Source organism: Stylophora pistillata, chromosome 1 (assembly GCF_964205215.1).
Source record: "Stylophora pistillata chromosome 1, jaStyPist1.2, whole genome shotgun sequence".
NCBI classification, from domain to species: Eukaryota; Metazoa; Cnidaria; class Anthozoa; order Scleractinia; family Pocilloporidae; genus Stylophora; species Stylophora pistillata.
In genome coordinates, this window is record NC_142519.1 from 41,706,760 (window position 1) to 41,734,475 (window position 27,716).

General features: G+C 37.9%; 1 protein-coding gene and 1 long non-coding RNA gene across 2 annotated transcripts; both read left to right on the forward strand.

The window, feature by feature from the left end:
• The first annotated feature begins 1,136 nt into the window (after positions 1 to 1,136).
• Positions 1,137 to 18,989, forward strand: LOC111344670 (uncharacterized). Its single transcript, XM_088747940.1, has 14 exons — positions 1,137 to 1,183; positions 1,370 to 1,441; positions 4,799 to 4,870; positions 5,367 to 5,438; positions 6,134 to 6,199; positions 6,757 to 6,828; positions 7,603 to 7,674; positions 9,333 to 9,407; positions 10,165 to 10,236; positions 10,430 to 11,450; positions 11,641 to 11,719; positions 12,042 to 12,080; positions 17,200 to 18,180; positions 18,362 to 18,989. The coding sequence occupies exons 1-14, from the start codon at positions 1,137 to 1,139 to the stop codon at positions 18,400 to 18,402; spliced, it is 2,781 nt and encodes a 926-aa protein (XP_088604066.1). The 3' UTR covers positions 18,403 to 18,989.
• A 5,371-nt stretch (positions 18,990 to 24,360) lies between these two features.
• Positions 24,361 to 27,252, forward strand: LOC111347323 (uncharacterized). The gene is made up of 3 exons (XR_016000291.1): positions 24,361 to 24,785; positions 25,812 to 25,962; positions 26,082 to 27,252. It is a non-coding gene; the product is annotated as an uncharacterized LOC111347323 (long non-coding RNA).
• Positions 27,253 to 27,716: the final 464 nt, after the last annotated feature.

Consider the following 27,716-nt stretch of genomic DNA (forward strand, 5'->3'; position numbering starts at 1 on the left):
CATATCTAAGCATGACCCGCACTACAGAAATTAAAAACAGTTCAGTATGGAAATCTCGAACAAGTTACACACTGTATCTTACGGGCTCAGGTATCAAGCGTTGTGACCAAGAGTTGATCAAGGGGAAGAACAAAGGTGTTTAACACAATGGTTCTACCAATTAATTATCAGTGCTTACTTAGAGAGAGTAGTGTCCTGTGGCACGTTACTTCGTGCGCATGTACAACTGAGATTACCTCAGATGGACCTAGAGGTTTTTGGAAACGCCATGTTGTTTGACGAAAACCACTTGTTGTATATTTGATGACCAAATCAAAAAATTAGGAAGTTAGAACCGGAGAGTAGCTTTTGAGATTATTTCAAAATTTCCGGTGACATGGTGGAAAATAAACTAAGCGTGTAAACACCATAGCGAAGCTGATGGTGACCCGTGAAACATAAACAATAGGTGGAGGGGTCTTTTCGGGGGAATAGTTTCCACATTTATTCTTTAACTTGAACAACAATTTTACGCGTTAATTCAGACTGAAACCAGCAAATCGCGCCAAAAAATGTTGATGATGGTGGAGATTTAAACCACGGTTAGATAATCAGAGAAATCTCCACGCTCGGTTGATCTACACATCGTGATAAGCTCCCCGAACTAAACTTTAATTAGCGCATGATTACCTTGGTGCATCGTCGTGCTAAAAGTACAGAATACAATGAAGAAACTCAGCTTAGTGAAGGAAACATGAAAAGACGAGAAAGTAAAATTCACGATGGACAGACCTACGCCTAAGCCCAGCGTTTTGCTGTCGATTAAAAACACGCCGTGCAGATTCGTAGGGGAGTTTACATGTCGATGTGTAAATTCGGTGATCCCGTCCACGAGAACAGTATTGAGTTATGAATCGTTCTTAATCGGAAAGGCGGTAGAAGGGTGTAGGAAATAGCTGTTAAATTAAAACCGGTTACATTACATTTGACATCTTTCTCTGATGAGAGAGTTTGCAAGGTTAGATAATGAGCAGATAATCTGTAATGACGGCCGGTTATTCTGAGCGAGAGCGAGAGTTAAAAAAAGAGTTATTTTTCAGAGTATTATTAATGGCTTGGTGTATTCAAAATAAATGGTTACAGACAAAACATGAACTATGAGGAATGACAAACTGATCCTCGTGGATTTAAGCAATTGCGGAGAGTAATACCCAGTCCAATATAGAATTCTATTTTTCAGTCTCCACTTTCTGCATTCTCCTCATTTGCATTTTCTTTTTTCTGTGAGAATCAATTCGTATCCCATCGCCGATTTGTTACGATGAAAACTCTCGTTTAACATAATTAAAGTTTCGTCCGGTCAGATCATTTTTATCGTGTCTCAATGTAGGCGGTTGAGAGGGAACCGGCTGGAAAAGTTGCCTGGAAACCTTCTACAAGAAATGTCCGCCTTGGAAGAAGTGTAAGTACAAATGTTGCGATTTTTTCCCCGAGATTTTTTGTCAATATTGATATTCTTTTCCTCTGCATGTCATTCGTATGTGATCTATCGTTCTCACTGAGTCGTTCAAGATATGGTTTTGAAAACCTCTCGCTCTTGATTTATTGATCGTAGCCAGTAGTCAAAAGTTCGGTCACGGAGTTTGATCAGTTGTTGAGTGGGTGATTCAGAAACAGGACGTTCCAAAATTATAGAATTGCAGAATGAAGCACTACTTTCGTTGCAAACAAAAACTTACTGCTCTCGGAAATGAAAAGTTGCACTTTCTTTCCTTTGCAGTAAGATAGATAGCTTTAGATAGATAGATAGATAGATAGATAGATAGATAGTTTTATTAGGAAGTAAAATCATTGCAGCTTCCGGGCCGGCTGAAATACGACTTACTTTATAATGGGAATAAATTATCTCTTACTCTAAGATAACTACAATAAGAGCCGCAAAGTGTAATCTACAATAAAATACAATAAGAGAGGTATCAAAACCAAAATACAAATAAATAAGATAGCTACTAATAATTAAAACTGTTCGCCATGATAAAGGTGTTTTTGAACCTAGTTGTCTTACAAATCGGTAGCTTGAAGTATCTCTGGCTACGGGTGCGATAGGTGGACTCGTTGCGTGGAGGCAGCAGATCATGGAGCTTGTGGTTTTCGTCCCTTACAATCTGATCAAATAGAGCATCACACAAGATCTCCCTCCTCTCGTACAGTGACGCAATGTCAAGAGCTACTAGAGCCTCAGCGTAGGATAAGTCAGGTTGAATCGTCCGCAAAGCCCGTTTTTGCAACCTTTCCATTTCATTGGACAGATATTGCGGCAAAGAATGATGAAAAACTGGGCACGCATATTCTAATACAGTGCGTATACATGTTGTATAGAAAAGTAGCATATCCTCAGATGGAACTTTAGCACGCTTTAGCTGTTTTAGGAAGTACAGACACTTCGCAGCCTTTTTGCATATAGATTCTACATGTGCATTCCACCTGAGGTTGTCCGAGACTATCACTTCGAACAACCTTGCGGATGAAACAACTTCGATTTGCTTGTCATTGATAGTAATATGATCAAACAGACTACATGATCTGGAGAATGATATTCTCAGTTCTTTACATTTAGACTCATTGAATTGGAAGCCATCAACTTCTGACTGTCTTACAAGTTCATTTACACGTAATTGCATGTAGCTAGACTCATTCTTCAATACTGATTCGACAGGAGTGGTGTCATCAACGTATTTCCAAATAATTGTGTCTGCAATAGAAAGATTATTTATCATGATAAGGAACAGCCAAGGGCCCAATTTCGTCCCCTGTGGCACCCCTGCAGGAACAGCTTCCCACTCCGAGAAGCAATCGCGGCTCAGTTTTATCCTTTGCTTACGGTTCGTTAAAAATTCCATGATCCAGCACAAAATCGGCCTTCGAATATCGTAGGAGGAGAGCTTCCACGTCAGAACATGATGGTCACAAATTAGGTGACAAATTACTCCTTAATTTTGGCACAAAATTTCAGCGTTAATTTTTAATTTCACATGTGAAATTACAAAATTGTCATGGTAACATCTCTTGTATCTCGATCAGAGCCAAGATGGCGTCGAGATTTAAAAAGGTGACCCTTGAAGAAGTTACGAAATTAAAAGAAACGGCCGAAAATTATTAACAGGCACGAAGAATTCGAAAGGTATTTTTTGTGAAGAAACTCAGAAAATTACGAACTTAACAATAATGAATGCTTTAAACGAAAACTGTATCCTTCTTCATGTTCTCGGTTTTCGATAGAATAAATCAGTAAAAACAATTAATTACGGTTGTGAACGTAATTTGTCACCCACGATATTAAAAGGTAATCAAATGGTTTCCTCATAAAATTATGAAATAATTTCACTTGCGTTTTCTCAAAATTCTGATAATTTCCCTCGCCTAAAGGCTTATCAGAATTTTGACAAAACGCGCTTGAGATTATTTCCTAAGTTCACTCGTCGCCATTTGATTACACTTACTAATTGTGCATATTAAAAGAGACTTGAAAAAGTCAAATCGTATATTTCATGAGAACGGTAGGGTTTTTTCTGGTTCACGTGACATTGGGTGTGTCCAGATGACTTCACCAGTGGGCTTGCACTCACTTCCTTAGACAGTTGTCCAAATCTAGTCCAATGGCCAAAAAAAAAAAAGAAAACTTAGAGTTATAGCCAACTGAATTTACCTTCTACCCTATTCAACAAGCAAACAATTAATGGAAGGAAAGATGAAAGCTTAATGCTTCCATCTTTCCTCGCCAATAGAGGACTCAGAAAAATACTATGGAACTCACAAATCATCCGCCTGTCTTATGATTTTGATGAACCATCAAATAAGGTGTATTTATATAGTAAACGCAATGAAAACCAAGAAAAACTGGACCGTTAAATTTAATTTTTTTTCAGAGAGGGGGCCTCAATTAAAAAATTATGAGCCGGTAATAAGATTTAGAAACTGATGTGAAGACTTTTTCACAGGTTCAACCCATAGGCCCTTATCGATTGTGCTAGCTTAAGTTTTGGCATGATTTAGAAAAACCAGTATAATCTTTGCACTTTTTCTAAAAGTAGCACTTCTAATATAATCGGCATATCTTTTTTTTTTTTTTTTTAAGGAAACGTTACCAGAGTCGTAACTTGCTTGGTCAGAGTCTAAGATTGACTATTTTCAAGTTCATAGTTCAGTATATTTTCATTCGTCTGGGGGAGGGGAGGTAGGTTACCGCAATACTGCGTCGTTATTCGTCTAGAGGACTGGGCAAACCGGAAATAAATATTGCGTCGGTCCCAGTTCCCGCTTCCACAGGCAACAAAATGGCGTCGAGTAACTTAGAAGGAGAACGGCTGCCTGAGAGGAAATGGTTTTTGGATTAGTTTTGTGTTTTTATTTCATTTTATTTTTTAGCATACATTAAGGAAAAGTAGTATAATTTTCAAAAAGGAGCATAATTTGGAAAAATATCGGGCACTGCTAGTAGCATAATAAGCTACTTTTACTAGCACAATCGATAAGGGGCTATCAACCCAAAATCTCCCAATGTGTTTCTTTCTAATGTATGAACGTAATATTTGTTACTTATGTAACGATTACTGTAGCTGAATAATGAACTGCAACTACCTAAGTTCTATCAGATCAGAATTTCGGCAGAAAAACAGTCATTCAAGATACAAAATGTCAGAGTCGCACATGGTGATAATAGGCCTCCCTCTTGGAAATGGACTTTGTCAACTGAATCTTTGTCTGTTTGTTTATTTTTTCCTAACTGGCAATCATCTCATTCTCCAAACACGTTCTTTAGGGACTTGTCCTACAATCAGTTGCAGAGTTTGCCTCGAGGGATACTAAGCAGTAATACCAACCTAAAAGTACTGTAAGTAGGACTTTCCGTTGTTCGAAAAAGGTTTACCGGTCAGATATTAACATTAATAGTTGGTGGTCCAAAATTAGTCGAAAATATCACTTATATCTAGCTTTTTCGAATTAAGCCTCGTTTGGAAATTAACGATTGAGAGTAAAGTAGTGGTCAAGTGATAGATGTCATAATACAATGAAGTGTCTCCCTGCCATTTTTGTCTTAACAGAAGGTCTCTCAGCATTATACATGGAATAAATATGTCCTTTGAGTCCAGATGCTGCATATTGGAGATTCCTGGTCATATTTAATATTTTCAGAGACACAAAAAAAAAAGCTTTTAATTTACTGACTTGGTAAAAAAATAACTAGTATTGTACTATCAGGCAGCTAGCCGATTTTGGCTCCTGTCCAGCACATGAAATACGTTAAGGAGTGGGACTGTCCCATTTTTTTAAGTAGAATTTATGTTCTTAAATGTTAGCTTACTATATGTCTCAATAAACACTCTAAGGGATTTGTCAAACAACAAAATTCAGCGTCTTCCCGAAGATGTTTTTGGCAACCTTACTCGGATGAAAAGGCTGTAAGTGGCATTTTGTACAGCGAGTGAAACCGTGCGTTTTTTATGTTGAGCTTTCAGTAAAACCTTTTCGTTGTGGCCATTCCTAATAGCATGCTAAAATTGTTCGACAATTGCAATTCACATATCAAGGTAAACTGCCCCATACGCTTCACTAGCTTCAGTATATAACAGGGTAGAGAGAGATTGGAACACCTCTCCACCCCGGTATATAATGCTAACTTTAGTGGATTTGGTCATTAACAGCAGTTAAAAGAAAATATAAATTAAATAAAATATTTCGACTGCTTCGCTCAGTGTTTTTTCCAGTTTACTGGACACTAAATGTTTTCTCTGGCCAAGCGATCGGGGAAGGTTTAAAACGTTACGTTTAATTCCCACAAGTTTGATTTGCGATATGAGCAACACTTTGAATTCATAGCTTCGATGCACCAATACGGAGAAGCGAATTCATATCATTATATGCAAACGACCATTTAAACAGCGGGAGTACAAATGCCACCTTTTTTTCACATTCTCAAGTTTAGGAACAAAAGGTTTAGGTATTCAGCTAAGATGTATTACCTTGCAAATAAACAGTTAAGTTTTATCGTCAATTTACGAGGTCCCTTCTATGACATAATAAAAAGCTATCCGAGAGTCTCAAATACCAATGCAGTTGACTTATTTTTCAACTTCTTCTGTTTCTTTTTTTTAAGCTTTCTCTCCAGTAACAAACTTCAGCGTTTGCCAAAGTTAAAAAATCTCTCCGAGATAGAAACTTTGTAAGTGATTTGTGTCTGTGATAAAAACTGGTTTAGTGCGTGTTTTGTTTAATAAGCATTAATCAAAAGGATGCTTTGAAGTAGTCTACCGATTATTCTTGGGACCTAAGAAAGTTTGTTTAAGGATTTAATTTTAATCGAAAAAATATGCAGTAACTTTTAAAATTAAATAGACGCAGAAAATAAGAATTATCAAGGATCATGATTTTAAGGTAGCGCAACATATGGAGGATAGTATATGGCATTCAAATTTCTCTTGGAGTTTTAAAAAATACTTTTCAACACGAGAAGATAAATTTCGTATCTCCAAGTGGCCATGTAATATTCTATTAATTATGTAAACAGAAATAAAGAACGAAACCATTTCGCTTTAGCAGCAGAAGGTGCAATTTATGTAGCCATGGTAGCGGCGATATTTTTACTTGTGAAGATAACACGATATTCACGCTGGGAAGATATCACGTTTTCGCGCGAAAGCTCACAAGAGTCACAAGGTGTTTCATTGGTGATATATAATAGTGGTACAGAGCGTCTCGTACATTTAATTTAACGCGTAGATACCTGGAGAACAACAGCCTCGTAACCCTGTCAAAGGATCAGTTCCAAGGCTTGTCCAAATTGAAAGACCTGTAAGTAAACCCAGTAATTTTAACTGAACGAGGTGGCGAACGGAAATTATACCTAACCGCACTTGTAATAATTCGTAATCTTACAAATATCTGATCTGTAATTAAGGTTCATCAGCTGCTGTCTTATTATTTGGTTCTTTTAAAATTTCTGTTAGAGGACATGCGATTGCGAACGAAAAAACAAAACAATCATAAAAAAACTACCCTGTTACTTGAGGGACAAATAATTCTCTAACTTATGAGTAAATTGTATCCGTGGCGTAATACAAAGGGTGAACAGACCTATTCCCTCACCCCCTTTTGTTCAAGGTCTCGTTGAATTACTCAAACTAGTGTGCTTTGACAGGCTTAGACTCAGACACATTGGAGGTTACCTGAGTCACGTTAACGTTGCTCGAGTTTGAAGTTACTATAACATCCAGGATAACAACTGCCAACTCGGATCTTACTGACAAGATTTCACATGACAGAAAAAGAAGGCAATTACTAAAAGGATGTAGCAATTCTTTCCCGTACATAAAGCAGCGCGTACTCATACTCGGATTAAGTAAGGCAACCGCTAACTGCCTTCACCTAATTTTTTAAGTAGTCCCTTGCAGTGAAGTTTTTGTCTATTTTCAATCTACTTTTCAGTGTCACATAGTTCATAAGGATATTTTGTAATAAGACATGGAAAAGTCGATGAAGCCATTAAAAGTTTTTCTACAACGGAAGTTCTCTTCTAGAGTTTTCTGTACTTTAACTGATCATGATCTTTCTTCTCTGTCGTTCAAGGGCTGTTTATGAAAACAATATTGAGTACCTGCAGCCTGGAGTTTTTAAAGGATTGACAAACATGCAATCCATGTAAGTCTCTGTTTCTCATTATCATTTTTAATCTACGTTAGTGAAGCACTGAAAAACTGGGGTCATTGTGAGAGCGCAATCGTCGGCATGGTCTTCATCTCCGTCATTTGAGTAGGTTGTGTCAAAAAGTATACACGAGTGACCAAGATCGCCAGCGAATGGACACGAGTGATCACTAACAACCAAGAGTGACTACGCGTCATCAAAGTAAAGTGGTCATAAATTTGAGTGACATCATAGTTTCCTTGTCATCAGGTGACTTCATCTAAAGACCTATGATTTCACCGTAGATAACCATTTCCGGAGACTGACATATGCAAACAATGTATCACCTCCTTGATTCAAAGGGCAGGTCTCAGAGCTACTCAACTGTCAAAAATGTTATGTAATGAGCCCGTTTCCACCTAGAATGCTAAGATAGAAGAAAGAAAGTTACAGAAATTAATGGAAAAACAACGAGCTATAAATAGCAAAGCAAAAACCCTTGATATTGGACAAAAAAAGATAAAACAAAACGACAAAAAAGGAAAAACTCAAAGACAAAAGGTTGACGGAGAAGGGTGACGAGTGATTGAAACCGGTTAGAAGATTCATGTGGCGGGAAGCAGGAAGATGACACCACCCTTCCCTTCCTTTGATTACTGCATACTAGCTATTTGCTCTTGATCACGCGGAGTCACTCACGGAGAGTAGTGGTCATTCGTGGTCGCTCACTCGGGGTTACTCGTGCTCACTCTTAACCACCTGGGCCCGGTTGTTCAAAAGAGAGTTAAGGCTAAGCCCAGGGTTAAATCGGCCTAACCCTGGCTTAAATTTTAAGCGGAGGTTAGTTGCGTTGTTCAACGGAAGGTTAATACTAACCTCGGGTTAAACGATGGGTTAAATTTAATCCACCGTGCGAGCAGGGTTAGATTGTTAAACTCCTGTTAAATCAGGAATAAAGATGGTGGACTTGTTGTTTTGCGATTTACGCAGAAGGCGACCACGAGAAAGGAGATTTAGAGCCGGTACTCAGCGTGAAATCGACGGTGCTTAACTCCGGAGCTTAACTCCGGTTTCTGTAGCATGAAGCGACTAGGAGTATTTCTACTCCCCCTGGATGGGATGCCAGTCGATCGCTGGATGGTAACATTGTACGAATAGTTTATTATGGGATGCTAACCGCGGGTTAAACGCGCTTAACCCGAGGTTAGCTAACTTTTCCTCTAGCCGGGCTTCGAACAATGCGAGTTAACAGCGAGTTAACAAACTGACGGTTAGGAAATTTAACCTCCGGTTACGCCTAACCAGAGGTTAGTTTAACCTGTCTTTTGAACAACCGGGCCCTGGTTACTTGTGGTCAATCATGGTCACGTGGGCTTACTCATGGTTACTCGTGGTCACTCTTACCCACTTGGGGTCATTCGTGGCCACTCTTACCCACTTGTGGTCACTCTAGTCACTCGTGGTCACTTTTGGTCACTTGTGGTTACTCATGGTAACTCGTGGTCAATCACGACCAGCCGGGGTTACTAGTGGTCATTCGTGGTCACTCGTGGTCATTCGGTGTTACTCGTACTCACTCGCAGTCACTCATTCTGATTTCTTCTTTTAATCTAAATTTATGTTTTCATGTTTGTCATTTACGAGTTACTCTTTCATTCTATTTTCATTTGTAGGAGCTTTTATTTCAACAAAATCCGCACAGTGAGCAACGAGCAATTCAAAGATATCGCGCCAAGTATTCGATTCCTGTGAGTTTGAAAAAACTGTTTCTATTCAAGGCGTACGTGTGATTAAACTTCACCGAGAGTTAATTCCACATTCAAGTGAGACAGTGTGCTTAATTCTCGGATTAGCGTTCCCCCCCCCCTATCTTCACGGACACGTAATCCAATTGGCCGAATCATGCAAGTTGAGAGTTGCGTTATTCGAATTACCCATTGATGCTTCTACGAGTGTAAAAATAAAGATAGGTTGTTTATATCGTTAATCACGCGCGAATTTTATACTCCTAAAACAATCACATCTGACCACTGGAAAACTTTTGGGAAAAACTAAATGAGGGCTTCCTCTTAATTTAACGTCCCGTCTCAAGTAGATTACTGTAATATCGTATGTATATATATTTCTAGATATTAAGTGTGTTTTACGTACTCAGTAACGGGTTATTCTTATTAAGTTATGTTGGAAAGGAAGTCTTGGTTACTTGCTCTCTCGTCTTCTAAAATGCCCATTTTTTCCATTACTTAGGCTCCTAACTGGTTGGGTATCAACGAAACTGAGGCAAATTTGTTCTTTGACGATGGTATACCCATCCGTTCATTCCTTCTCCCTTCAATCCCAGGGAGTCTCATGAAGTGTTAAGAGTTGAAGTTTTGAGGGAAGTGAGGATTGGGTGGAGCAAAGGAAAGAAGAGAACCCAAAAGCTTGAAAATACTTAGGGTTAAAACAGCAGTATCTTTATGAAATATTGGTATTAAATTGAATCGCTTTTCCTTTAAATTGCAGTTACTTCCATTACAACCAAATGCGAGAACTACCCGACGGTTTCTTCTCGAACATGAAAAATTTGATAACAACGTAAGTCAGAAGAATATTCCCGATGTCTGGAGATGTTTAACTGAAGAATTTCATTTATCTGTATACAATAAGGCAGCATGTAGAGTATTACTATCACCCTTTCTTTGTCTTAAATTCAAATATTGTGACGAATCAAAAATTCCCATTTTTTTTCACTTTTGTGATCCATTTCAACTCTTTTTATAAACCGTAGGACTGTAGACACCAACCTGATGTGTTGCCATTTGAGGAAGGAGGACGCGGATTGCGACTTTGCTTATGTCGACAGCTTTGCAAGTTGTGAAAGGATGCTCAAAGATCGAGCTCCAAGGATTTGTCTCTGGGTTGTAGGAATTATGACATTAGTTGGTGCTGTGTTTGTGATCGTGTGGCGGTTGGTGTTTAAGGAAACAAAGGAGAAAAACAAGATACAGGCTATCATGTTGATAAATTTGGCCGGGTCTGATGGACTGATGGGTGTGTACCTGATCATTATAGGTGTGATGGATGCCAATTGGGCAGGGCAGTATTTCTTGCATGACTATTATTGGCGTTCAAGTTTGCCATGTCAGATGACAGGTTCCCTTTCCGTGTTGTCAAGCGAGGTGTCCTTGATGCTCATCTGCTTGCTCTCTGCCGATCGGCTTAAAAATATCATGTATCCCTACAGCGGAAAGTCCCTTACAATTAGGGTTACGCACCTTCTGTGCGTGTTTATCTGGATTGTTGGTGGTATAATTGCGTTTATTCCCACGGTAGGCTTCGATTACTTTGGTAGTCGCCAGAAGGGTCATCATTTTTATGGCAGATCAGTTGTTTGTCTCCCATTGCAGCTTTCTGCTGATAAGCCCTCAGGCTGGGAGTACTCTGTTGCCATGTTTGTTGGTCTAAACTTTTCCCTTGTGTTATGTGTCATTGTGGCCTACTCAATGATAATCTTTAAGTCCTGCGCATCAAATCGGCGCCTGGCTAAGCAAGGAACCGAAAGAGAGAGGAAAATGAAAGCCAAGCAGAGGGCAGCCGATCTGAGGAGGGAGGCCTCGCTCGCCAAAAGAGTGTTCTTCATCGTTCTTACCGACTGTGTCTGCTGGTTGCCTATCGTGGTGATTGGAGTGAGGTCTCTCCTGGAAAAGTCCTTCCGTGTACGTGGTGACATGGCAGTTTGGATCGCAGTCTTTGTTCTGCCGGTTAACTCTGCCATCAATCCCATTCTCTACACCTTTTCTACCCCACAGGTACACGAGGTCATTATTTGAACGGTTGAAAAGTATATCTTCGGCGATTAAGTTTAATTTTGCCATTTCTATATTCATTCGCATTCGAGGGGAAATCAAAGACTCGAAGGTTTAATATGGGGAGTGGGGAGAAAGCACTGTGTACTGATTACAACTGTGTTTTTTGTTTTTTTTTTTTCGATGTATTAAGGTTCGAGGTGTCCTCAACGCCAAACTCCGACCGTTGTGGGATTATCTGATAGCAAAACTTGGCCGAAATCAAAATGAAGGTAACCTTTAACAATTTTAACTAATCTTTCGTCATTTTGTATAGTGTTATTCCCCGTTCTTTCATTTTTTGTTTCTGTTTCATGTTATAAAGCTACGTATAAAACAGTTCTAAGAACAGATATCCCGCGTGTTTATAAATCAAATTGACCCATAAGTCAAGTGAATAAGAAATAGACAGGTATCTACATGTAATAACAAGCTTGTTTATTTCATGTTAACACTTAGTTAGACTCAGTCTCATTGAAAAATATGACTACCTCATGAGTGAACAATATGTTTGTTGCTGACGTTTTTTTCGCTTGTGTTATTATTTTGTGCCAGCTAAAGATCAGGGAATGGAAATGAGAGTTATCGAAGAAGGTACGCACTCAATTCACTTATCCACAGACTGCAAAAATTTTGAGAATGCAACATCTGGCAGCCAAAAACCAAGAACAGGACAGAATGATCAAAGAACAATGAGGAATTTATGTAGCTGAAAAAGTTCCAGCTGACTTTTTTTTCCAATTTTTTATATTCTAACGAAGGTGTAAAAAGAAATTTGACCTTTAGCTTGAAGTTTACAATCATCCATATTTTGAAACACTTTAATGACTGCAATTTTCCGTTGTACATGTATAGTAAGTTTGAATCTAATTTAATTGATTCTTGGTATGATCTAGAGAAGAAAATATCCATAGACAAAGTCACCATTGACAATATTTCTATTTTTATTAAAAAAAACAAATGGATTCCATATTGCCGTGGGTCTATTCTGAAATTGCTCACTGAAAAATGGGCTTAGAACATCACAGACACTCCGTTGCGCCCCGTGTATCATCATTGAACAGACGCATAGCAACTTAGAATTTACTTGTTTGTTCGACAGTTAAAATTCTAGAAATAATGGTTTTGATAAGGTATCAAGAGCAAATGTGGCCAAGAATCGCACACTTTCGCAATATCGTGGCAACAGGCAAAAAATCGACTCGGCTCATATTCTCAAGTTGGGTAGGCCTTACAGTGAAAGTAAGAACTGCATACTTCGTTTGGCTGAATATCAATTTATCTTCGAGAAAATCGATAATAACTGAATTCCACCAAATGCCGCTTTAGAAGCTCAACATTTTTTAGACGAATCTCGGAACGTCGCGCCACGATGAAAAGTACCAAATCTTGTAAAACAACATCAAAACATATGTTGACAGCAATTTGAGTATTTGTTGATTGTTTTGTATACACAAACTAATTGAATTTATCCGACCTTTATCTAATTTGATTAAAATAGATCAAGAGTAACCCGTTATTTAACTATGTGCTAAACAAAATTATCCACTGAAAATCTGGCTTCTGGAAGATGAAGGGTAGTTCTTTTCAATCTTCGAAGGAGTTTTAGGGGAAATGTTTCAGTGCGATTTCATTAAATTTTAAAAGTGGATGAAATGCGTTGATTAGACAGTGCCGACAGTTAGTCGAAACTGTATACATACACACGCAAACTCGATTGTTTCGCATTTCACCACAGTTTTTTCAACATAATATTCATTCATCCTTCATGTTGCTGTATCACAATAGAGGATTGCAGTTCTGAAAATTTTGCATCGCTCTCACAGTAGTGATATAACTCGGAAGAATAGTCAACCCCTCCTGATAACGATTGTTCACGGGGTTTCTCTATACCCAATTCGTTGAAAAGGGGGCTGTAATTACTTCAAGAGGTCTTTGTTTAGATATAAGTCTTCAACCGAACCGCGAACCAGGCGGAATGTTGCCGAAATGGACTTTACCGCTTTTAGAGAGACTGCCTCTCAAGGATGTTTAGAACAAGTGAGACGTGCTGAAATGGACACCTAGCTGTGTTCAAACGCTAGTCTCAAGAAAATCACGTTCCTCTGAATTTCTGATCTGGATGATATTATGGAGAGTTATCTAGTTATTTTAAATAATATTTGCCATTTTGACCCCAACTTACGTGAAAACGAACCTGAAGTACCTCAGTTGGCTAAGAATTACTTTTTACTTTCTTTTCTATAACGTTCCTCTATATATCAAAGAAACTTATTATTAAGAACTCGTGGAAACCTAGAGAAAAAGTATTTAAAACGTAGAATTGTTCTGTTTTGGCCTCCTTAAATCACGAGCATGGTGGTATTTATCCTCTGTTCCTCCATCCGTTTGTTCACTTAGGTTCTGCACAGTTAATTGCTCAGCTTCAGCAGATGCATCTCGATGCAAGCAAAGTCAATGACAAGACAGACCTAAAAACTGAGTTGAAGAAAATTGCTTCAGACAAGGGCTTCAGAATCGTCGACAATGAAGGTTCAGGAGATTGCATGTTCTATGCTTTGTCAGATCAACTGGAAATTGCTTTGAGAATCAAAATCAAGCATGACGAATTAAGACAATTACTGGTCCAATACCTCAGAAAAAACCCTAAATTAGTAAGTTGATGTCTTGCACTCTGTGTTCACCTCTGTTACTTTAGGAGCACCATAAAGGTTGGATCCACATGTGGGCAAACTGGTCAACACATCACTACTCGTTCTGTAGGGGATAATAAGGATCACAAATACCTTGAAATCATCGTTTAGTATAAACCACACCGCGCGCTCCTTGTGATTGGTGAAAGTGGTGGATAATTACCTTGCCTCTTTGCCTCGGAAGATACTCACCCCTATTCACCCTTTATTTCGGAGAATAATTGTTCAATACTTCTGGATTGCTCGTAAAAAAAACGCTGTGTTGTTCAAGTGTCTTTTTTTATAGACCATGTCCGGGTCACGGAGGAATTCAAACCTCCTTGATAAAATGAAAGGGCTCTGTCTTGATGAGAAAGCAGCCGACCCGAGGTTTTTTTTTAAAGTACTTCGCACTTGAATCTCCCCTAGAAGGGACAATCCTAATTGGATAACCTTGACTCTGGGTAAGGTGGACATTAGATATACGATGTTTCGCAGGGCAAACTCAGGAGTTGAGACTGCTACATCCAATGCAGATCCTTGTGATCATTACTCTGATATGTTATTATCCGTTCTTACTGTTGTTTAGTATCTGTTATTTTACTCATTCGATGACTCCTTCCAATGTACTCAACCTGGTCCAGTGTACCATTAACTTTACTCTCCAAGTTTCGTTCTCTATTTTACTTTTCTCACAGCCGAATGGAACAGATCTGTTTCACTTCGTCCATGGACATCAATCATGGGCTGATTACTTAACGTACATGGCGCAAGATGGCGCATGGGGTGACCATGTTGTTCTATGTGCCGCAGCAAACTGCTACAAAACTTGCATTCGTGTGGTCAGCAGTCTTAACGCTTCTCACGATGTTATCTTACGGCCACAATGCCCTGTTGACAAAGGCAAGACACTTTTGTTGGGACACGTCCCTGAAGCACACTATGTCAGCCTTTACTCCACACAAGGTACAATTTTTTACATTACACCCAGTAAATGAGGTGTGAGTTTATAATGATATCTTGTGTAATTATCTACATCACCTAGGAGGGAGGGGGTGGCTCTATCGCTCTCTCGTATAAGCCGCCGTCAAATGATCACTGTCAATATGACGTCACATACCAACGCTGGAGGCGCTAGCTTCGTTTCAAAACAAACCAAAACGTAGGCCGTTTTTTCTGTAGGCTTTGAACAAATCGGCCTCATGAGAGGAGGTTTTATTCCTTATTTATGTAGATTTATATCTATTGCTATTTGGGGCGAATCTAATGAGTCATTTTTCTCCTCACTCCTTTTAAGTTTGAAGTTGTTGTATTTCATAGTGGTGAGCCACGATTACATACTTATCTTGTCTGCTAGTGTTGTAAAGACCTTGGTATGAGCCAAAGATTCTAGCTAATAAGCTTGCTGGCTTCTGATTATCTTTCTGCATGTGGCCCTTTATTTTAAAACGCTCTCGCTACTTCTGTGATTAATTTTTTCCGGGCTTGTATTGTAAATTGCTATTATGGCCAGAGTGTTGACTTGTGTCTTAATCCTTTTTTAGGGGCAAATGTGGCCAAAAATTGAACAGTTTCCAAATGTGGCAACAGCCGAAAAATCGATTAATCTCACTTTTTCAAGTCATGTGGGCCTTACAGTGAAACAAAGCACTGCATACCTCGTTTGGCTGAATATCGATTCAAAATTTTAGACGAACCTCGCGTGACCGATTTAAAACACTTGGACCGATGAAAGGTACCAAATCTTGAAAAACAACACTCAAATTTAGGTTCTTGATTGTTTGTAGACACAATCTAATTTTTATTAGTTTGACTACTTTTCATCATTATTTATTAAGTTTTATGTATCATCGTGGAAAAGAAAAACTTTTATTCACTATAATTTCTAAAAGTATATACAAAAATTATGATAAAATGCTTAATAATCGAAAAAAATGCGTGAAAATGTCTCGTAAAACTTTAAGAAAAGCTCATGGATACACACTTCGTTTAATAACAATGTTAATTCAAGATTATTTACAAAAAATACAATTAATAAAATTAGTATACGAAAACCACATAAACAGAGTAATCGACTGAAAGTATGGCTTTTGGAAGGCAAAGAGTAGTTATTTCAAACAATCATTATCAGGAGACTACCCTTATAAGTTATATCGCTACTTTGAGAGCGATCGATGCAAGATTTCCAGGACTGCAATCCTCTATTGTGATACATCAACAGGGAGGGTAAGAAGATATTTTGTTGGAAAAGGTGTAGTTTCGATGTAAAACGCGAAACAACCGTGTTTGCGTGTGGATATGTACATTTTCTGCTAACTGATGGCACCGTCAACAATTCACGCCGAATGATATCCCCAAAAATTCCCTCGGGGATCGAACAGAACTACATTTCGCCTTCCAAAAGCCAGATTCTCAGTCGATTATTTTTTTTAGCACATAGTTTAATCAGTAACGGGCTACTTTTGACCTATTTTTGATCTAGCTAGAAGATGATCGGATAAATTCAATTAGATTGTGTAAATAAACAATCAAGAATTGCTCAAATTGCTGTCAACCTATGTTGAATGTGGTTTTTCAAGATTTGGTACTTTTCACTGGTCCAAGTGACTGTTTTCAATTCGTGGCGCGACTCTCCAAGACTCGTGTGAAATTTTGAGCTTCAAAAGCGGCATTTTGGCGGAACTCAGCTATTATCGATTTTCTCGAAAATAAGTCGATATTCAGCCAAACAAAGTATGCAGTGATTTATTTCTCATTGAGACCTACCTAACTTTCAAATATGGGCGAAATTTATTTTTCAGCTGTTACCACCAATTGTGTGACCATTGGTAACATTCACTCTTAAAGAGAAAAGAGATATTCGGAAAAAGCAAAAGCGGGACGCAAATTACTAAGGATGGAGAAGTTACACGATACGGTTACCAAATGCAAAACGCACAACGTGGCTTATTCAACAAATCTGGCGATCTAGCGAACTAAAGCCACGAGAGAGAGCACTTTGTAATCTTATTCCCTTTTTGTGTTTTCTTTATCGAACACAGTACAAAATCTAGAAGAAATGGGGAGTGCTGTTGATAGTGAGGACGAGTTGCAGGAAGAATGGGTAGAGAGGGAACAACATGCTGGATCAGGCGAAAAAAACGAGAAACCCACTGAACCCCAGCAAGTTGAGCCTGAACAAGACGAAGAACCAAAACAAGGCCAAGATGAACTTACTGGAGAGCAGCAAGTTAAAAGAGAACAAGACGAAGAACCAAAACAAGGCAAAGACGAACCTGCTGGACAGCAGCAAGCTGAACGAGAACAAGACGAAGAACCAAAACAGGGCCAAGACGAACTTACCGAACAGCGGCAAGTTGAAAGAGAAGACGAAGAACCAAATCAAGGCCAAAACGAAACCAGCAAACAGGAGCAAGTTGAATCAAAACGAGACGAAGCACCAAACGATGAGCACAAAGAACCTAGCACAAAGCTGGAAGTTGGACCTGGTCATTTAAAGGGAAACAAAGAAGTTAGTAAACAGCAGCCAGAAGACCAAGAGCTGAAAGAAGAACATGAAGAACCTGAGCGTGAGCAAGATGAAACTGTTGAAGAAAGGCCAAAAGGGGAAGGCCAAGAATCCAAACAGCTGCGCACTTGGAAAGAAGAGGAAAAAGAACTGAAAATCGACCATGGGCTAGAGGTTGGTTCTAAAATAGACGAGAAGTCGAAAAGAAATAAAAAAGAAAGTGAACAGCAACCAGAAGAAAATGAGCAAGATGAACAAGAGCAAGAAGAGAAACATGAAGAAACCGAAAATCAGCAAGTTGATTCTAATCAAGAATGGCGAGAAAAAGACCACAAAGGTCCAAAACAGGTAGAAATTGAACAAGAGAAACCAAGAGGAGTGGATGAGGAAGTAAACCAAGTTCAACTGCAGGACAAAAAACAGCAGTCAAAGCGAGATAACGAGGACTCCCAACATCGGGGTGAAGAGTCTATGGAAGATGAATCACCACGGCACCAGCAGATTATGGACGAAGGTATGTTTTACCCGGCCTCCGTTTCCGCTAATTTCTAAAGTTTTGGGGAATTAATTTTTCGTTCATCACGTTGGGTGGAAGAAAAACTTCTTCGTTATTCCAAAACTTACTGTTATCTTTCTTTTTAAGGTAACAATGTATAGCTGAAGTGTCTTGATAATTGGTTACTTTTATTCAACAGAGCAAGACGAAGATGATATGGTGCTGGACACACGTTTGTAACCGGTAGCACTGACTTATCAAGTCCTTTTAGTTCTAATTATTGCAATAGAAGTAGAAAGATTACATACTGTTGTGTCATTTACTTAACCAAAAACATTTTCAGAAAAAATGATCGAAAAAAAATCAAAGTAACTAACTCGCACTCGTGATGTTTGTTCGGCATTGTTTGATCGTCAAGGGGTGTCCGAAAGGGAGGGAATTTGGTATGCGGAATAAGATCTCGTGAAAGCATCCTTACGGTTATATTGCGCCGCCCGTGTTGTCAGAAGTTTCCGTAACTTATATTATTCCAATATTATTAAGTTTACAAGTATTATTTACTAGGTGGTTTCTTTGTTATGATAATGCCAAGCCACTAATCGTATTTACCCCACCGCACATATGTATTAAGTGCACAGGTCAGATAATGCATGTTCATCTGCCTCATTTATTTACTCACATTAAGTTAATTTTGTTGGAGCTTGAACAAAAATGAAAGGGAAAAGTATTACAAAAGTGTAACCCAAGTGAGGATGTTTTTAGAAGTGTTAAATGTTCTTTAAGTTATTGTCAAGGCATTTAGTACCTAATTAAAAAAAAATATAATATTTCATCTCTCATGTTTCTTTTTTTGTTATCTAATAATTGAACCATCGTGGAGTTCAATAGTTTAAACACAATCTCATAGCTGAAAGGTAACTTGGAAAACATTTCAGTTGTTGAAGGACTGTTCAAAACGATTTGATTCAGATTTGCCGGTTGAATGATCAACAGACCATACGGGAAGTGAACCCCCCTAAAGAAAGGCTGAGGTTCAAACAGAGAAACGATAGTAGGAGTACGAGTAGAATGTAAAGATTTCATCAACAAGCTTTTTTGTCTCTCCTTAAATTTTAAAGGAAGATCGTGCTCTGTGGTCTCCAAGTGTCAGTCTTAATTCCCGGCTCAGTGTCGCTTCTGACTTTCCCCGTGGAGTTTCAAAAATCTTCCATTCCGCCCTAGGTACAAATAATTGGAATTAGTCTTTTAGTAATTTCTTTTTTCCGGTTATAGGTAGTTAGCACTTTAACTAGTCTCCCGTAAAATTTCTCTCTTCAATTAAATTATCAGTTAAAAAACCGTACATGTCCAATACACCAAACAGATTCTGACGGTTGTCTGATGAAACAGATAAGTCTGAACGCGAGATAGAAGCATGAGTCGGCAGACAGAAGGGCTGGAAATACTTCCAAAACACTACACTAGTCTTTTAATAATAAATAATGTTACCGTGGATGAATTGGAAATAGGTTTTACGACTGAAAGACCAAGTACGAAACTTCATTATTGGAGGTTAACTGGTGTTATACCGTTGCTATGAAATTGCTTAATTGCTTATTGTCTCGACACATTTCCTGTGGTGCTGGCAGGGAGAATTTGTGTAGCAATCAAGAGCTTCTTTAGTTGGTGATCATTTCCTTAATTCTCCTGACCTTGATGTGTGATTCAGGGATGATATTGTAAGGAGAAATTAGTAACTGGTCACTCTTGGGTTTAAAGGGTTTATGTTTGCAGAAGAGTGTGCAAACATTCAGACTGAAACAATGGAATGGGAGTTCTTAAATTGTCGTTAAATTTTGACTTAGAAAAGTCAGGTATAAAAACTTCCAAAAAAAGGAGTCAATGAAGACTTCAAAGAAGAACTCGAAAAAAAGTGTTTCATTCCAAAAAATTATACAAGCACTTCAACACAATTTGGAACACATACCTGACAAATAATTGGCTTGCGGCGGTGACAGAGCGACGTTCTTGAGGACGAGGAGAGATTCAGTGACTGAGTTTACACCTAGCAAGATCTTCCGGAGCTTGTGAAGCATTCTCGCAAGAATTTGAGCCATCTACACGGAACAGCCTTCAACGAGGCGAGTTTGGTGGAAAAATGCAGAAATCACTCAAACAGTACAAGGTAAATACGTTATGAAGTGTCATCTTCAACTCTGATTCCTCCAACAAATGAGGCGAATATTTGAACTTCAACGCGATATTTGCATTTTTAGCTTACTTTGTGTTTGCCTCCACGCGATGAGATTTCAAAAACAGTTTTTTCGGCGTAAAAGGTACTACTCTTGTTATCATACTCATTTCGTTTGTTGTGTACAATACCCCTTAATTAACCTGAAAGTATGTTCCTCACGTGCAGGTTCACGTGCACTTGTCACCGCACGTTTTGTTGACTCGTGCAACTCTTCCCGCGGCCACTCGATAGAATGCCTGACAGATTTCATGGATGTCTCTGCAAGAAGATATGCCTGGACGTAAGGTACAAAGCAAAAACGTTGAAGAATTTCAATGCCTTCTGAAGGCAAAGTCCAACATCATATCACAACCTAGTACCTCTTCGCGTCAATTGAACAATGATCGAAAGTAAAGGTGAGGATTCTGACACAAATGCAAAGAGCGCCGAGGTGAGTCTGTGTGATGTTCTATCATTTCATCGCTCGAAACGATCCTTCAAAAGCTTCAGTACCTTAAAAACCTAGCTCGCGATAAACAGGGCATGCGCGTTGCTAGGGATTTTTGGGCTGAAGTTTTTTGTTTACGAAAGCACTTTGTGGGTAAGTAAGCTATGCCTTTCTCGAGAGGTCGATTATAGAAGTAGACAAACTGACCTCAGAAAGACATCATTTGCATGTTTAATATGACCATTCAAAGTACAAAATGTGGAGTTTTAGGAAACAAACAGCATTTCCTTGTCATTTACTTTTTAATATGTAGTCAGGTATGGTGCATTTTAAAAGGGGTGCAGTGAATTACTATGGCTAACTTTGATTGCAGAAAGAGGAAAGTGGAAAAGGAGCATGCATATATTTGTCCTCAGCAAAAAGTTCAGATTCAACAACAATCATCTACAAAAAGCTGGAGTCCTTAGGGTTTGCTGTTAACAAGGAATCAAGCATTGCATCAGCTGGGAAGAAAACAAATTCATAAAGACTATCAAGTAAGTGTCATCTTTTTAAGAAGTGACTGTCTCTTTTATCGTGAGCGGCCAGACTAAGTAAATTATAAACACGTTAATTTTTTATGTACATGAAGAAATTATGCGCTTCCAATTGGCTGCAAGTGAGTGCATTTTTCATGTAACACAAATGTAGAATTATAAACAAGTGCAAAGTTGTAACACAAGACAGTGTTAAATCACAAATGGTCGTGTGTCTTGACGCTCTTTGATGCTTTTTTCATGTAAATTGCTGATAAGTAATAACATGATTTCTCATGCACTGTAGCATTAGTTAAATTAAGCACTTGAAAAGTTTTCAAAGACTACAAATTACACTTGCTTTATGTTCTCTTGTAAATTAATTTTGTTTTCTGTGAAGAATTTATTTGTGCTTGATTAACACCAAATTACTCTCACTTGAAAATGTCATTACCTGAACATGATTAATTCAAAATGCTGTAGCCTTGGATTAAATTTAAGAAATGACTAAGTCTTCTGGGCATTTCTTATGATCAACATAATGATTTACTGAAGTCCTGAGATTTTTCTCCTTTTTTGAAACAGTGTGTGAATTGGTAATTTAAAGATTTCCTATTGTGGACTGTAAACAATTAGTGATAATATAGAGGCTAATTTGCACTGCCCTTTTAAGGCTTTAAAGCCCTAAATATTTCTGAACATTGTTGTATTTCATCTTTCTTAACGTTCCAAAATTTGTCACTCTGTATTTTGTGTTACTTGCTTCGATCCCCAAAACTAATGAACATTCTCTCTCCCTTAGACAGTTATAGCCTCTATGGCTTCTTTGATGAACCCTGTTTTGTTTCAACAGATCACCAAAGGCATGTAATGAGCACACACCCATTATGTTTATTTCCTCTGGATGCAGGCTTTCAGGTAAACCTGTCCCTTTCTCCTTGGTTACTGGACCCCTGTCAGGTAAACCTGTCCCTTTCTCCTTGGTTACTTATATCACAATGGTTACTGGCCTAACCAGCCTTCCCTTATTCATTCTGACAGACTGAAACCAATTATATGAGTTCATGGAGACAGAGCCAGCCTCACTGACCAGTGCTTTAAGAACTGAGGCCCTTAAGAAATCTAAATATTGTTCAAAAGAAATCCCAAGAAAAAGAGAGTAGTCAAAAATGTATTGTTTATTGTACCTGTAATGATAGAGCTATGTCACTGAAACTCAAGAAGAAATTAAATCAGGTCAGTGATTTTCCATCCCTTCTAGTAATCCCTTAACTTACATGGGTTAATGGAGTCTGTAGCAAATGATGGGAAAATGTGGTGTATTGCTTACCTAAAACAACAACTTTACAAAGTCAGGTACATATATACAGATATATCTTAATTGCCCCTTCTGAGTCGGCTCAAAGGTTTCTCAGTCTTTTAATATGTTGATTATGATAATTATAGCTGGACATGCAAATTAATACTTTAGTAGAAAGCAATGTAACTTAAAAATATAGCTTTTTTACCAAAGGTAACTCAGCTATGAGTTTCCTAATTGACCAGTCTGAAAGATTGAACCATTTGAACTATTCTCAAAAATAAATTTGATCCTACTTTGTAAATTCTTTGCAACACTATAATGTAGTATGTTATTTTTGTGAGTTAATTAACTTACAGTAAAAGTTCTCTGTTGCAGTTGTGTCATAACTAAATTTAGAAATTACCCCTAGATTCTGTGAGATACTTGATGCAAGAGCAGTGCATTGATGAGCTTGTGTTCAAATGCTTGACACTGGAATGTGATTTGGGAAGTGCAGTAAATCGCCTGATAACACAACCAGGACAATTTGCTGGTATCTATCATGAAGCATTTGGGGAATTCATGCTAGCTTTTTTTCAGTTAAATTAAATGTCTCACATAGTCAGAGTTATAGGGAATTTTGGATGGTGTAATCTGCCTGAATTGCTCTTTAAATAGATTACCTTCCAAAAAAAAGACAAATTGAAAATCAAAGGAAAAAAACCTGGATAGTAGTCAAATTGGGATGTGTTGTGTATTTAGATCGATTGCTTACAATAACTAAGCAATGGAATTAACTGCAAGCAAATCAAACCACTAATTAACAGTTTCTTCCATATGTACTCTATAATTATTCTGTAATCTATTTACTTCTACACAAGACATACCTCAGTATAATACTCGCTCATCATATTCTGGTAACTACTACTAATCATTCTAGGCTCATTCATCATAAGAACTCTTTTTCCATTGTTGGTGCTAAAATTTGGAACAGCATTCCCGAAAGCTATCAGAAACTACCAAAGCACAATGTCATGTTCAAAAAGAATATTCAAGCATTACTGTTTGAAACTCTAGAAACTCTGGACAGTTATGCTGACACTAGTACTCTTATTTCTGAATTAAAAAAAGGCATCTTAATGACAACTCAATCATAAATTATAATTCAATTACCTCAGTATGATACTCGCTCATCATATTCTGGTAACTACTACTAATCATTCTAGGCTCATTCATCATAAGAACTCTTTTTCCATTGTTGGTGCTAAAATTTGGAACAGCATTCCCGAAAGCTATCAGAAACTACCAAAGCACAATGTCATGTTCAAAAAGAATATTCAAGCATTACTGTTTGAAACTCTAGAAACTCTGGACAGTTATGCTGACACTAGTACTCTTATTTCTGAATTAAAAAAAGGCATCTTAATAACAACTCAATCATAAATTATAATTATATCTTTCTTCACTTTTTATCTCTTTTTTTTCCTCTTTTGACAAATAATGTATTTAAAATCGACTTTTTTAATGTCTTCAATTAGTATGTCGTGTTTGTTTGTCCTTAACATTGCCCGCCTAGATTAGCTCGCTATTTGCAGGCGGTGTTTATTGTAAGTAATTGTTTTGGAAGACCTAATAAACTTGTAAACTTGTAACTTCTTCTCTAATGAATGGTGGCTCATTTTGTGAAAAATGCATGTTTGTTGTGGCTTTCAGTTTCTCCCTGGACAAACAGCCTTTTTGTGATGGACACTAAATTAATATAATCAAGCAGTGAAGCTGTGTGCATGATGATAATGTTGTTGGCAGAGCAATACACAATTTAGTCCCTTTCAGAAAATTGTAATACTTCTAATCACTTCTGAGAATTTTTTGTCATTTATAACCTAGAGTTGACTTTAATTTGACTTCATTTCCCATTCATTTTTATTTTAACTGAACATGCAATATAGCCCTTTGCACTCTGGTGAATACTTGCACACTTTGTAAATTAATAAACCAAAATATCATTCATGAATGCCAGATAATAATTTGATAGCTTTACAGGGGAGACATTGTCTGAAATTTCTTCAAAATGTTGTTGCAGTCACTCCCAAATCAAAGAGGCCTGTCACTGTAAGGAAAAGGAAATTTGACACAGCTTTTCTATCATTAAGGAACAACTACAAGGTATGATATTTGATTATTGCTATGGAACAAACTTGGTTGTCTAACTCAGTGATCTCCATTGTGTGAACTCCAATAATATCAGTCTATTATTAACTAAAACGATAAGCTGACATGTTTTTGGTCATTTATTTTTCTAAAGCTCAACATTAAATAAAAGTGATACCACTGGACTGAAAAGAAAGAAACCTAGGTCTATGGGTTTGACTTTCCTTGAACAAAAAGAACATCACTTGGACAAGGAAAAGAAAAAAAAGTCAGAAAACTAAGAGCTGCCACTCTTGAAGCATCTTTCATAAAAGTGTCTATCTAAAAGAGGGACGGTAAGGGCTGTAAGTCTGATTTTGAACTGACAGTACTTTACATGTGGCTGTTAGTTCCCAGTATCCAAGAGTGATGAGGAGAATTTATTTCCAGCTTATAATGCTCAGGCCAATAACAATATATACGATCAGCTTTTTGGTTGCCAATAAGCATCCACCACTAAGGAAGGCCCCAGAGATAGTCAAATTCTGGCCTGCTAGGGCAACTCTGTTGCATTCCCAGGCAAGCAAGACCTTAATTTGTTCAATGGCTGGCATGGGTAGAGACAGTTAAAACTCAAAGATTGCTTTTCAGTAGGCAAGTACAAGAAGAAAAAACTTAATTGTATGCTTATTCAGATGTCAACGATTTATTTGGTGCACAATATCATCCATCTGTAACCCTTTTAAGGTTGAATTTCTCCATGCCATATTGACATTTAGATCTTGGGAGAGAAAAGATTCAACTTTCTGCAGGGATCATGATACACTTTTGGAAAGCCAGTCACCATTAATTTTACAAGCCTAAAGCCAGAATTCATCATAATTTTAATCTGAAGAATGATTATTGTGATGCTACATGTGCTGTAGCAGCTGCTGCAGAATCAGTCCTTTCTTTTTTTAAAACAGCTTGTTAATTATTATGAAGAGCAGATTACAACTTTTGAGAAATGGAATGCAGGAGTTTGAATAATTATTAAATATCTACCTATCTGGTCAAATATAGAAGGCGAATTACAAAGTCATGGCACTGGTTGCGGCAGCTTGTGCCAAACTGTGATCCATATGCAGACAAGGCCACCGTATTTTAGATTGTGTGTTGCATCTTTTCACCACTCTGGAATTACCATGGTCCCCTCTTACAACAGATCAACAAGGTATGCACAGTAGTAAGAATATTATGGTATGGTCAAGTGAAAAGAGGTTAAGATACATTTGGTTATTAGTTAAACAGGTTACATTCAAGAGTCTTAAAATAATCAATGTATTCTCCCAGAGGAGACAAACCCCAAAGAGGAAGAAGAAACTGGAGAAGGAACAAGGAAGGCCAAGTTTTAATAGAAGAACAAACCTTAACCTACACAATACCACACAGCAGCATGAAATATGAATTTTTCCTTACTTATTTTGAGAAAATGAAAAGGTCTTTAGCCATCATGTGTCTCTCACTGTTATATTTCATCAAGAGTATAAGCCAGTGTTAATTTTGAAATTTTTGACATAACATTAAACTTTCTTCCCTTCAAGCCTTCTTTTGACATTTTGTTGACATTCTCACATGGGTTGAATTTTTTCTTGCAAGATCAATTTATGCTCTCCAGCTCAATTAAAGAAAATGGCTGCGACAAAAAGAATACATTATCATCTGTATCGGAAAACACCACTTGGGTGAAGAATGTCATGTAAACTTTGGCCCAATATTTAGCATTACATGTCCACTTTTCATTGCAACAGTTGTTTTGTGTTAATTATGATAAGAAAACAACCAAGCAAGCCTCTTCATATAATTTTACTTTTAAAATAGAATCATAATTCTCAACAGACCTTCTCCCATTGGGAGAGACCTTGTGGCATTCTGATCTTTTGATTATGCATTAAGAACTTGATTCACATTGTTGCTATAGATCTTTTTGCTTTGAAACGGGATTTCTCATCAATGAATAAAGTCACCATTTCCCTTGAGGAGATGGAGAAGAAAGTTATGGAAGTCCTTACAAATGAAAGAAAAGCATTTGAAAGTTGTGACGATTGCTCGTGCATGTTATCAAATACCATCATAAGACTGTAACTATTTGTGATATGTCTCGCCTCTGTGATAGAATAATTATGACTGTGAATATAGGTTGTTGATCTTTTGCATTGAAGGCAGCTCTTTGGATTCTGCTTGATATAATGTAGTTGTCCGTTGCCGTTCAGCGCTCGTTACAGAAGAAGGGATGAGCATGCAGTCACGAAAACTTGTATAACCAGAACATTTAAATTTCCAGAGAGTAAATGTCCGCTGAAACTACGTGCTTTTGAAAATTCTTAGCATTTACAGGAATCCATTTTTATTTACTTTGTGTAACAATACCAAACACAAAACTAAGTGGTAGCTTGAAGCATTGTAACGAAATGTTTTGTAAACAAAGTAGTGGGGAAATCAAAAGAGCAGGCCAATGACTACAAATTAAGGATCAATGCTGCCATCTGGGCACGGCACACGAAATCAAGTATAACGAGGACGTTAAAAAGAACGAGCGCGTTCTACACGAAATCGAGTATAACGAGCACGTCAAAAAGGACGAGCGCGTTCTACGCGAGATCGAGTATAACGAGCGCGTTGAAAGGAACGACCACGTTAACCTTAAAATCCAGTACAACGAGGACGTTAAAAAGAACGTCCTCGTTTATACGATTTCATCGTATGGTTCAACGATCTTTCGTAACATCGTGCTCGTTGTCGAAGAACGTGTTCTTAGACAACGAGCACGAATCAGATCGTTAACGATATTGATCGTTACGAATCAGATCGTTGACGATCTAATCGTCGACCTTAAATCGTGTCAACGGAGCAGAAGTACAGAACGTGGGTTCTACGAAATTCCAGTTAATATCTCGCTTTATTTTCAAATCAAAATATCTTTGTGCA